We start from the raw sequence: 13,282 nt of genomic DNA, 5'->3' as shown, positions 1-13,282 counted from the left end.
AATTATAAGGATCATTAGCAACTTCATCAAATGTCATGTTTGTATGCCTGTTGTCAAATCTATCTATCTAGAGATAATTCAGTACAATTGAAGTCATTACTATCTTAATTTATCAAAGTTTATGCAATTGTTTATCTCTAGTATATGCAACTGAATATATTTTTCTTGCATTTCAACCTGAAATCTACCATTGAAAAACCTTGGAGGATACGTGTTGTGGTAGATTTGAGGACACTGTATTCTAACTCTAGATTTGCCCTTAACTGGCAGTCTACTTGCATTGTTATACTAGTTTTGAACATTGTTTCTGCATCTGTAAATTATGAGTTTCAATTAATTTAATTTTGAAGTGTTTTTCAATAATAAATGATTTTAATAGCCCTACAAAAGATCCTAAACATATATTTTAATTATCTTTCATGTTTTACTGTGTGTGTGAGAGAGAGAGAAAGAGAGAGAGAGAGAGAGAGAGAGAGAGAGAGAGAGAGAGAGAGAGAGAGATGTGTGATAAATCTATTAGCAGGAAGTAGGTGTGCATACAATAAAGTCATGACTTGAGAAATTTATCACTGAGGTAGACATATAAGATAAATTATACTTCCCAGTGTGTGTGCATATATGTACTTACAAATATTCAGCTAGCTGGCTGTTCTTGCTTTGACTGTAACCATTTGTACAATAAGAACATGTCATTTACTTTATATCTATATTGTTTGTGCCATGGTAAAGTTTTACTGCAGGTGATTTGGTTTTTCTGTGAATAACTAATGATTCAAGAAAAAGGAGACAAAGAGACCTTTACTGTGAATTGCCTTTTATAATCACATTTCATACCAAACTTTTTTCCCTCACAAAATAATACATTAAAGGATATAAGCCTGATTCAGGCTGGCCAATTTTTGACAAAAAAATATATACTATATTCTGCACAGAGAACAGAAAGATCTGCTATACTTCCAAATTATTAGCAAGAATTAGTGTTAAAAGAGTTTTCATCCTATTTTTTAGCATGTTATATTTGCTTCCCAATATTTCTCCCAATCTTATGCCCTTCCCCACCATATTCCTTTCTATATTCTAATCTCATATTCATCATTCTGAAGCCAAACTCTGGTCATTAAGTCTTTTGCCTGATTGAAAATCATTGCTAATGAATTTCATATCTTAATCTGTCACTTTGGGTTTTCTGCAGTATGACTCTCACCTAAATTTCTGGCTTTATTTCTCAGCTGATCCCACATGTGCCCTGCTCCCAAACCAATCTCGATAACTCTTTTCCTTTATGTGTTTCTTTATTCTAATTCCTTTTAAGTACCATTTAAACTCATCCTTTTAAATACAATTTCCAATACCACCTTCTCCAGAAAATATTTTTTTCCTGGTGACCTAAATTGAAAGAAAGGGAAAGAATATTTGTTCATGAATCTTTGATGATGTGTTTGTAAGGAGGAAAGGCAACAAAAACTTCTGCGTTATTATTCTGCAATATAGATGAATGAGAAAAGCAGAAATTCAGGAAAAAAACGGAGTGTGTATGTGTGCTAAGTATGCCTCTTGTGAATGATTATAATTTTGGGTGGAAATGAAGAAGAAATTCATTGTGTGAGATCTTGCTGTATTACATGGTCTAGTTACTAGAAACTAGTAACTAGTTTTCCTTAGAAACCTAAGGAAAAATGTCCCCTCTTGTGCCTCTCTTCCTTTCCTGTACAGCAGTTGGTTAGTATATGTTTGAGGTTTTGCCAATTATACAATTTCACTGCTTCTCTTGGGATTCTGAATCTTGAGCAAGTGACTCAGAACATGGAGACAGTTTGTGGTGGGGGTGGATAGACCAGCCTGTTTCTGAGTGAGTCTCACCATAGTTGTCATTGCCTGGCCTTCCAGAACATCCTCCAGTGCCTTTTACAAGCTGGTTTCACTTCTCTAAATTCTATGAGCACCAGATATCCATGAAATAAATGTTCTTTTCTGTATGATCATGTAAGTCCCCTGAGAGATGACCAGCTTTTCTGGTAGGCAGAATAATAGCACCCCCAAAGATGTCCACATCTTAATTCCTAAAATTTGTGTATATGTTACCTTATATCAGTGATCCTCAACCTTTTTGGCACCAGTAACCCATTTCATGGAAGACAATTTTTCCATGGGCAGTGGTTGGCAGGAGGTGGAGCTGTGTGGCCTGGCCAGTAACAGGCCACAGACTGGTACCGGTCCTCAGCCCCGAGGTTGGGGACTGCAGCCTTATATGACAAAGGAGAACTGAGGTTGCAGATGGAAATAAAATTGCTGATCAGCTCACTTGAGACACAGAGATTATCCTGGATTATCTCAGTGGGATCTATGTAATCACAAGCATCCTTAAATGTAGAAAATGGAGGTGGAAAAGTAGGTCTGAGTAATAATGAGAACAATTAGCCCCACCATTGCTTGCTTTGAAGATGGATGAAGGGGCCCTGAGCCAAGGAATGAAGATAGCCTCTATAAGATGGAAAAGGAAAGGAAATACATTTTCCTCTAGAAAATCCAGGGAAGAATACAGCCCTGCCAACTTTGATTTATACTTTATGTCACACTTATTTAATATAAGTACCAGGATAAGGAGTGTCTTTTTTTTTTCTCCAGCTGGTCATAGTGCTCCCTGGTTGAGAATGCAGTAGCTGACAGTGGTGAAGAGCAGAGCTGATTAGAGACCTCCAGCTTGCCCCTGCCTTCAAAAATGAAATCCTCTCATTTTGATAATAGGTAATCTTATCTCCCTTCAGCCCCTGTCCTTGACTTCAATCCCCATTCGTTTTCAATTTAACGTCCTAATATATCAGCTATTGTCATTTATTAACAAATATGCAGCATTACTCTCTGATTTCAAAGATAGATTTTCAGACATGGGTATTATGTGTGAAAAGGCAGACACCTATTTCTTGATTTTATTCTGATGATGTAGACCATCAGTTCTCTGGAAAGAAGACAAATCCCTGATTATAAAAACCTTATCAATGCTCTGTTTCTCTGCCTTTTTTGGCTTTGGAATGCCTGACATTCAGCCCCCTGATTTAAAGTTAATACATTTAGACTAATGTGACTTTTAAATATATTTCAGTTATGGTAAAAACAAAGACTGACATCAAAGCAGTCTTTTTTATTTTTAACAAGACAAAACATCTAGTAAAACTTCTCATTTTTATTTTTAGGTTTGCAATTTACTCAGTACAGTTAACCTTTAAACATATATGGAACATAAACAGACAGGATATCAAATAAAACAAAAGATTTCTTGCTTTTAATGTATGGCATTTAAATACTCATTTATTGAACTATTTATAAAATGGCTTCATGGAACACTAAAAAGTATGTGGCTGTTTAAAAATGTTAATACTATAATTAATAGTCAGAGGCATACGCTTTCCCCCAGCACAAGACACTGATATTCTAAATCTGTCACTCTGAACTTTACAGTAGGAGACAGCCATCTGCCTGCATGCAGCCACATAAAACAAAGCAAGAATATATATATATGTTCTTATGTTTCCCTTGGTGAGATGCAGGATAATTATGATAAAGTGGGCAACAAGGTTTAGCTAATATGAATTAAGATAGTATGTGCTGAGAAAAAAATATTAAATCAAACTAATTCTATAAGACAATGTCATTAGCTGATTGAGTATGGAAGATTTGATAAAGTAGAGCACATGATGTAATGCCGAATAGATAGGAAATATGTGTGCAGGCTACTCATTACTGGGCAACATAGCTCGCAAAGCACTTTCTGTGTTACTTATTCTAGTGCTATAGGCCTATATGTTAATTTTTACCTCCATTTTTCTGTGAAACATCAAAGCTTTTAAGATAAAATAGTTTAGCATTCTCTCTCAGTTAAGAATATTAACTAGAAGTTAAAAAGGAGCAAGGCTTGGGAAGAAAAATTAATTTCCAAAATATCTTTACATCTAGATGTCTATGCAATTAATATTTTTTCAGTCATGTTCTTTCATCAGTTATATCTAGATTTTCCTGAAATTCAAATACTCTTAAAACTACTTTCTATATTTTAGTTTAAGTGAAATCATTTTGAAAATATGTGACCACTCAAGATAATTTTTGGGGGTCACCTAATGTGTTTTTCAGTTTAATTGAATGGGGTTATGATAATACCTTCTTCATTAAAAACTTATTAGATCCATATTAACTTCTTTGGTTCTCTGATTTTTGAAATTTTATTTTTTTAAGTAATATCTCTTTTCTTCCTAAAGTAAAGGTGCTTTTTACAAACAGATAAAAGAGTGGAACAATGTAAAAATTCTACTTCATGCCATCACATTAAATTCGATTTTCTAACTAGTGCGGCAATATAGCATGGTGGTTAAATGTGAAATCTGGAGTCAGTCAAAATTACTCTAATCCCATTTCCACTATGTACAAGCTGTGTGACCTTGAGAAAATAATTTAACAACTCTAGACTTTAGATCTCTCATTTGTAAATGGGGGGGAGGAAGGTAATTTAGAGAGCCCACTTCAGCTGGTTGAGTGAAATAATATGCATGAAGCATTCACTGCAGTGTCTGATAAGTCAGAACTCTTCACAATAATATTATGTAAATTTTATTCCTGAAGCAGAAGTTCATAAATTTTAGGTGTCGATTGTACTACTCAATAACGGACTCATTTAAGAAATTATTTTTGTGGTGATCTATCGGTAAATTCTGATTTATCTGTAAACTTTAAGCATTTCATACTAAGAACATTTCTAAGAGATTTTATATACATGTATAATAAATATAAATAGGGAAGATTTAGGAGTTGCTTATCCAAAGCAAAGTTTTTACCAGGCAATGGAAACACTTTGGTCTACAATACGGTTTATTGAAATTTACACTTAAAAATTATGGCATCTGGCCAACCTAGTTCATATATAAAAAGTTACATCATGGTACCTGATTGCTGAATCACAGCCTTAGGCAGCAGTCAACATCTTTCAGTGTGGATTCTAAGGCACATACCATTATGAATTATATTTATAGCAATAGGTTGAAAATACAAAACTGCTCTTGGCTTTCTTTATGATTGAAAGAGGCAAGGTACTTTATTCAAATTTAAGGGGCAAATAGTTAAAATGGTTGAAAATAAATATCTACTAGTTTTATATTTAGAAATAATATTTTTAGTTCTGAAAATGCACATCACAAAAAAACTCTATTATACTGAAATATTTCCTAGAAAAGGAGACAATATTAATCAAATTAAGATAATACTATGATATCTAATAGTCTAAAAATAGTCCTATTGCTGAATTTTGTTTAGTGTATCATATGCCTCAGGTATACTGAATCAAATTTTCTTTTAGAAATATATTTTTATAATTGCTAATAATTATTAATAAAATATGCATAGTTTCTGATTATTATGCATTTAAAATAAACATTCTATAGTAGATTATCTATTATTTAGCAAAATATTATCATCCAATTTATTAGTTTTTAAAATATTATAAATTCAATAGAGAGTGATTAACAATATGAAAAAAAATAAAATAATTCCAACAATGAATATAGGGCAGATTCACAGTTTTTTTCCTGAGGTCAATTTCCTACATTCTGCTGCCAAAACCACTAAATACATTAAACCTCAGTCAAGCCTTGTCTTAACTCCAAATACACCTGAATTTCTTTTTTTTCTGGAGAAAAATATAGGTTACTCTGTGAAGTATTAAAGCTAATAGGTAAAAAGTTAAAGCAGAGAGAATTGGGGATTTAGTAGGACAGGAAGGAATGAGGGTTTAGGGGTTGTTCCTAGTATAGTATGTGTGATTGACCAGAACATGAGCTAACATTAAAAAATTAAGATATCAAAGTATATTTTAAGAGACATAAAAAAGGTATTTTTCAAAGACTCCGCCTAGCACAAAGTTAAAGAAAGAAAAAGCTCTCTCTGAGTTTTAAATGTTAAATGTGAATCTAAAAGAGCTTTATAACCTAAATTATCTCCCTAGACCTCTACTCATAGAATGTAACATAAATGATCTTAAATTGTAGCAGAAAGCAAATCTCATGATATTTTCCATACAGAAGTATTTGTCCCCAAATCAAGCCATTGTGATGTGTCTTCAAAAACATTTTACAGTTAAAAAATTGATTTTTAAGAATATTTATATGATGCTTTAAAATGAACATGAAAATAAACTGTTTCCATTTCTGTGTTTTTTACTGTTATTTGCTTATGTTGCTGAATGTTCAAACATTCACATTAGTCACACAAGGTCATTTGGGAAGAATAACATATATGTATCTTTGAATTAATGAGGTCCCACATTTTAGCACTAAAAAGAAGAGTTATTTAATACAATCTTGGATAAGTGATGAAAGTTTCTTCAATCTGAATTATAACTCAATAGTAATCTCCATCCCCACACTCCTAATTTAGAACTAGTGATTAATTTTATAGAGACAACAATGGACGCTTTTCACTAAACCCCATTGTGACCTGATGCCTTTGTAATCCGTCCAGGGCAATTCTGGCTTTAGTTGCCCAGCACTGTCTTAATGAACTAAAAATCTCTTAGAAGCTATTAGATGTTCACAATACAGTAGCATTTTTTTTTTTATTCATAAATGGCTCCATTAATGCTGAAACCATATTCTTAAGCATCAAAAAATAATGCATTTTCTTAAACATTAAATTTAAATATGGGGATCTGTATATAAAATATAAAAATGTAGTGATTTGATTAGCCAGTAAGCAATATAAGTAGTATTAATTAGAACCCAATTGTCGCTATGCTCTATGGTGATAAAGAAAGGATTCACCATAATTTTAGAAACAGCTAAATAATAACACTACATTTGAATTTTAACTCCTTTTATGTGGCAATTGAAGATATATTTTAAATGCCATTTCTAATGCAAAAACAATCTTAGTTTTGTCTCTACAACACTGAGCTGAGAATGTTCAGAATTCATTTTAGAAGTGTTAGAATTCATTTTCAAATGAAATTATACAGATGTTTCTTCTTTGGGCTGGTATTCATCAGCATGTTTATAATGTGTTTCAACTGTCTTCCATTCTCCGGAGAAGTTTTTAAAAAGAAATATAGCAGGATAATGAAGATTGATTACCTTTTTCACAGAAACGGCCAGTAAAATGTAGTGGGCAGTCACACTGGAAGGAGGTTACACCACTGGAGAGGAAGATGCGCCGGCAGGTGCCTCCGTTGTGGCATACTTCCTCCTGGCACACAGAGGGCGCTGCAGGAGAGGGGCTGAGGAAAGTCCAGGTGGAGTCAATCTCTTCTGTCACTCCAGAGGGAGCAACGAAGGAAGCTGTTGGAGACAGAGTAACATCCTGGGATCTGTGATTGATAAACAGATCAGAAAACAAAATATAAGTCAAAGTACTAGTGACTGAGGGCAAATACAATTATGTTGGTTTTACAATTATGAGATTTTTTTAAGTCTTAAAAATGTCTAAGCTACATAATGGGACCCTGGGTAAATCACGGGTAGCTGTAGTAAATCTACGTGGTTTTGAGAAACTAATTTCTTTAAAGTAGTAAGAAACCTGGACGAATTGGCCTTCACAAGTTTAAGAGTCAATTCTCTTAAGGGAACGGATTAGAATTTTGGCCTAACATAAGACCTCCTTTGTTTACTACAAATTTTATGAGCCTAAGATTAGGAAATCTGGCCATGTTACATTTTAAAGTTAAACTTGGGTGATTTCTAGGTTGTTTGCTAGAAATATACATTCCCCAAAGTGACTTAGAATTCATTTTTTGGGAGTTATCCAAGAGGTACCTTAGAAATACCCACATATGATTTACTAATTTTTTTCACAAACTGTACTACCAGTTTAATTTTTCTTTTCTAATAAATAGTGACTAACAACAAAAAATTCTCTCCGAATTACATGAAATTACCTATTTTTACACCCAAAGCCCCTCAACAGTCTAATTTCTTTCCACTTTTCTAGCCTACTTTATCATGATTCATAATAAGTACCTTAAATTCTCTCGAGCCAAATGAGATTACTAATTCTTATACACCCTGAATTTTCCTAATTCAGGAAGTTTGTTCAACTACTTTCTATGCGTTATATTATTTCTCTTTTTCTATCTAATTTACACCTGTATACCAAGTCCCCACCTATACATATCCTGAGCATTAGTTAGAGGCTCAACAAGATGAAATTGGTTTTCTCTCATCATATGTCATTTGTACCACTGTTAGAACATTTACAACGTGCTTACAGTTACATTATTTTGTGTACAACCTCTCTGTTAGGCTACACATGGTCATTGTTTTTCTATCCTCCTTCCACACACAAATTTCTCATTTTGGCAGAAATCCTTATTCATAATAAACACTTTATAAACATTTGTTGAATTAATGTCTTCAGTGTACTTGTGAGTTTTAAATACTGTTTGGAAAAGCAGTGTTTTTGGAATTTCACTTCATATAATCATGAGAAAATTATCTTTTTAATGTAAAAAATTTTGCTGCAATAGAAATAATCAACAATTTAACTTGAGTGAATTTTTATTTTGTACATTGTCACAAAGATAAAAGCTTAGGAAAAAGAAGTCAGTTCAAACATATTTTCCAGCTGACATTAGAGACTAAAATAGCTATTTTTTGTATCTACTATGCACACTGATGTCAATTTATTGGAATAAGAATGTTGAAGAACATGAAATAGATAACAATTTATAAAAAACATTTTACCAATATAATGTTAAGCTACAGGTCAATTCTTCTGTGTTACAATCATTTTACAACCTGAAATTCTTCTTTATGGTGTTCATCACAGATCGTAACAATATGTTTATTTTTATGACAAGTCCGAGGCTTTCCCTCTTCTCTTTCCTCTGGACTACAGCCTCCATGAAGGACAGACAAATTACCTCTGCTCTTTTCTTCATGTTATCCTGAACAACAATGTTTGGCCCCTTAGTAGGCTCTCTAATGAATATTTATAAATTAATTTGAATACTGTTTTTTGTAAATAAGCAATGTACCACACTACTAACAAGAAAAATAGGTGAAAATAATTTTGTCACCTTGGGATTAATTTCATTATTCTATTACATAATTCTTTTGTTTCATAAATAATATAAATTCCAACACTTTTGATGCAATATTATAATCAACTTTCTCTGATTTTTTTCTATTCGAAGATTAGTTTAGTTCTTCTTATTTGTACTCACAGCATAAGTTTGTCCTTTTAAGGTAACTTTTGTCAAGTTAAATGGCAATGCTAATTTGAATTACTTGGGATTTATTACTCAGGATTCCAAATTCCAATTTAATTTTTGGTTTCAGCATTTCTGAATAATTTCATCATTTCATCTAACATTTGCCATGGACTTCATGAACTGTAGTCAATCACTTCTTTCTCAGGAATAAATTAGACTGAATTAAATGTCACTACTTTTTTCTCCTACTGTAGCTGCTCAGGGAGCCTATATTTCACCTGGAAAAAAAATCAGTATTTTCCACATTTCAGTTGTTAACTGATTACACAAAAATAATTACTATCAATTGATCTATCAGTTAAAACATCAAGATCATAAATAAAATTTTGAAAGCAGCATTAGTCAGGTATATTCTATGTTATAAAAAACAAATTTCATATCTAATATAACAATATTAATAGTCCTTGGCTTTCAGTAGTTTTCTTTTTGTAAGTTGTATGTTATGTTATGAATTTACTTATTTTAAAATTTAGAATGAAAATTTATTCAATTCATTATATATTTTAAAAGAATATTTTTTTCTGATTGCTAAAATTTCAACTTATTTTTACATAAAGGTTAAAATATCAAGTGAATGTGGAGGTTTATTAAAATAACTGGATGATGAACATATTAATATAATTAGTAATGTAAAACAGGAGCAGTGAAGTTATAATTTCTTTTTTTTCTATAAATCATGAATTTATAAGAGTTTAGAAATAAATCAGGTTTGAGATTTTCAAGTTTATTAAAAAACATTGTAAAAATAGTTGCTATAATTTATATAGTAACAACTTTTACCTCCTTTACACCAATAATTTTATTATCAAATTTTTACTCTTTAGTAGCTAGTTATATAAAAACTAGAAACTGGCTGTTGTTTTAAATCACACTTCTTTATTCATAAATGTAGTAGGTAGAATAATGAACCCCAATTCAATTAAAAGTAGTTTTCTGAACTGTCCTAACTACTATGTGTTCCATTCACCTGTAGCCATACAGGGACAGACCAGCTAAGTAGAATTCTCTCTGACAATAGTGTATAGAAAAGGTCGTGATGGCTATTCATTCTTTCTAAGCATCCATATCTCTACTTATGCATGATAAAATATAGTATTTATAAACACATACACTTGTATTTAACATACCTATATCCATATTTACACCTAGATTTGTAACCTAACATCTCCTGTACTATTTATGTGGAGTTTCTTAGATGTCAGGCCCTCAATTTTCAGGCAGGAAAACGAAAAATACCTACTAACGTCTTAGTGGTGGTGCCTAACAGGCATAAATCAAGATAATTCAATTTCTGCTTTAACTTTCAAAATCATGAGAACATCATAATATTTAATAGAGCTTTAAACATACTGAAAATGGCTTCAAAATTTTAAATTGTCCTCATTCTCAGCTAGTTTTAAACTTTTATGTTGTTTTTAGTTTGATCCAACAACTTTGAAAATAATTAATCACAGTAAATTTTATCTGAAAAACAACATAAAAATGTTTTTGCTGTTTAAAATGTATTTAATTGGCATTATTATATTAAAGGAGGAACATATAATGTTACTGTTAATACATGTAAAATTCTCATGTCATTCAAAATCATTATTAGATATCAAAACAACAAATTGTACATGGAAAATTAATCTGAAAAAACATAATACCAAGGGTTACTCTTTTTTTTGAGAAATGATTTTTCTAAAGTTACTCTTTTTTAAGGACAGTATTATACAATACAATAAGAATCATATCCTCATAATGCATTTAGTAAGGTTTAGCATTTTAAAATGCACATAAATTCATTATTAACACAATTGTGTGTGATTTTAATTTTTCTAATTTTTCTCTGGAGAAATGCTTTCCTCATTTCTATCACCTTCTACTCTTTAGCTATTACATATTCATATATAGGCTTCCCTAGACCATAAGCATTCTCATTCTCACATAATTGGTGTTCACCACATCCCTGTGTGTTAGGTAGCACTGGCACTCCAGACCACCCTGTAGATAGGGTGGGTATTTTTGTAAATTGTGCTCCCCTTTGATAGAATCTGATTTTCCTTTCTCCTGCCAGCCATACTTGGAGTTGATCTTGATCACAGAGAACATGCAAGCCCTCCAAATTTTATTCCAGAGCCCAAGGCTGAATGGGAACTAGATTAACACTTTCCACTTATATGTCAAATCAGGAAGTATCAGAAACTCTCAATTCGTTTTCTTTTCTTCCCTTCCATATCTCAAATTATACCCTTCCTTCCTTCTTGTAAACTAGTAAAATACCCTTTTATCAATTTTATGTTCATACTTCCTTTCATTCCAAATCTTCCTCTAATCCATCCTTCTCATTGCACTCATTTTTCTTATTAGTATTACTATTACTCTTATGCCCCGAATTATTCTAATCCAAAATATGCATTCCTCTATGATTTGATTTCATCTTACTTTTCAATTTTATCTGTTTCTTGTGTCAATATATACCCAATGTGTGTTCTAATAACATCCAAGTATAATATTTTCAATATTCCATGCTTCATGCTTTTCATACATTAGGATTCCCCTATGACATACTTTGATTTTAAAATTCCCATTTTCTTTTCTCAAGACATAGTTACAAATTATTGTCTCCATATTTCTGTTGGATTTCCTTAGACACAATTAATTGTATTATGTTTTATATATATCATATAAATAATGCCAAATAACTCCAATGTTATAGAAGCACATAATGTGAGGGTCTTTATTCACATTGTCCTCCAAACCCAATACACTTCCATTCCTAAGAGGAAATTACTCTATGTTCCATTTTATACAACATATATCCAGAAATATAGAATTAGGACATAGAATTTAATTTTCTTTCTTTATTGGTTTTTAAATAAGTTAAATTGCCTAGTTAAGAGTAACACTAGCTCCCAAATCTCAGTTGCTTAACAACATAGAAGTTTATCTCTTGTACACATGAAGTTCAACCAGTGTAGGTGGAGAGGATGAGTTCTGATCCCTGTCATAATTCAGTGATATTTAGGGATTCTGGTGACAACAGAATTTATCAATCTCAGCACATGGTTTTCGAGGTCTCCTTGGGTGTCACATTCAAATATTTAGACACTAGGTGGGTAAGAAAGGTAGGGGAAAAGAGAGCATGGGGAATCTTAGCCCATCTCATTCCATTGGTCAGAACTTGGACACATGGCCAAGCACCACGCTGCAAGGGAGCTTAATACTCTAGCTGTGTGCCTAGGAAGGCAGGAAAATGAGTTGGTGAATGCAGCCAGCTACTGCTATGGAGATCATGTTATACAAACTGCTATTAAACAAAACTAAAACAAAAAAATTGTACGTTTTGTCTTCACTTCCAGTTACAAAATATTTCGAAGATCTTTTATTGTCATTACACATAGATATAGCTCAGAACTTTTAAAGAGAGAAGCTCTTACTGCAGGTAATTTATTTTGAATTATTTCCCTATTGTTAAACATTAGGGTTGTTTTGAACTTAAAATTATAAATACTACAGTCAATATCATTGTAAAAACACTTTCTGACCATTGGAAGTCCATCTGAACAATAAATATCTAAAGGTATAATTCACTGGATCAAATAAATATGCCCAATTTACATTTTAATATATAGTCCATAAAAGCTGTTACAAAATTAAACTACTGAAATGCTTTTTAGTATTAATTTTCTCAATCACTCACCAAAGTTAAATATTATCTTTATATAATTTGTTATATATATGATGAATGAGAATTATTAAAATGGATAACCTCACTATTGTTTCAACTTCTATTTCAATTTTTTAATATATAATTTGTTGTTTACATTTTATCTATTTTGAATTACTAGAATATATACTTTCCTCATTTTTTCAATTAGGTCTGTTTGTATTTATCGATTTATAGGAGACAACTCTATATGGTGGATATTGGTTTATTTTATGTCTTCTCAAATAAAATTTTTTGGTCTTTCTCAGTACTTTATAATGTTTTCACTGTTTTCCCTCTTCTATTGCTCCTGTTGAAAATTCACTTAAGTCTAATAATCATTCTTTTAT

At 31.8% G+C, this 13,282-nt stretch overlaps 1 protein-coding gene across 1 annotated transcript in view; it reads right to left on the bottom strand.

Moving 5' to 3' along the window:
- The window catches only part of EYS (EGF-like photoreceptor maintenance factor), a 1,642,296-nt gene that overhangs the window by 439,567 nt on the left and 1,189,447 nt on the right, over positions 1–13,282 (bottom strand). Inside the window, 1 exon segment of the mRNA XM_020287130.2 lies at positions 7,110–7,342. Coding sequence (XP_020142719.2) covers positions 7,110–7,342 — 233 coding nt within the window.

This window comes from Microcebus murinus, chromosome 5 (genome assembly GCF_040939455.1).
Source record: "Microcebus murinus isolate Inina chromosome 5, M.murinus_Inina_mat1.0, whole genome shotgun sequence".
Taxonomy (NCBI): Eukaryota; Metazoa; Chordata; class Mammalia; order Primates; family Cheirogaleidae; genus Microcebus; species Microcebus murinus.
This window is presented reverse-complemented; position numbering and strand designations above follow the sequence as displayed.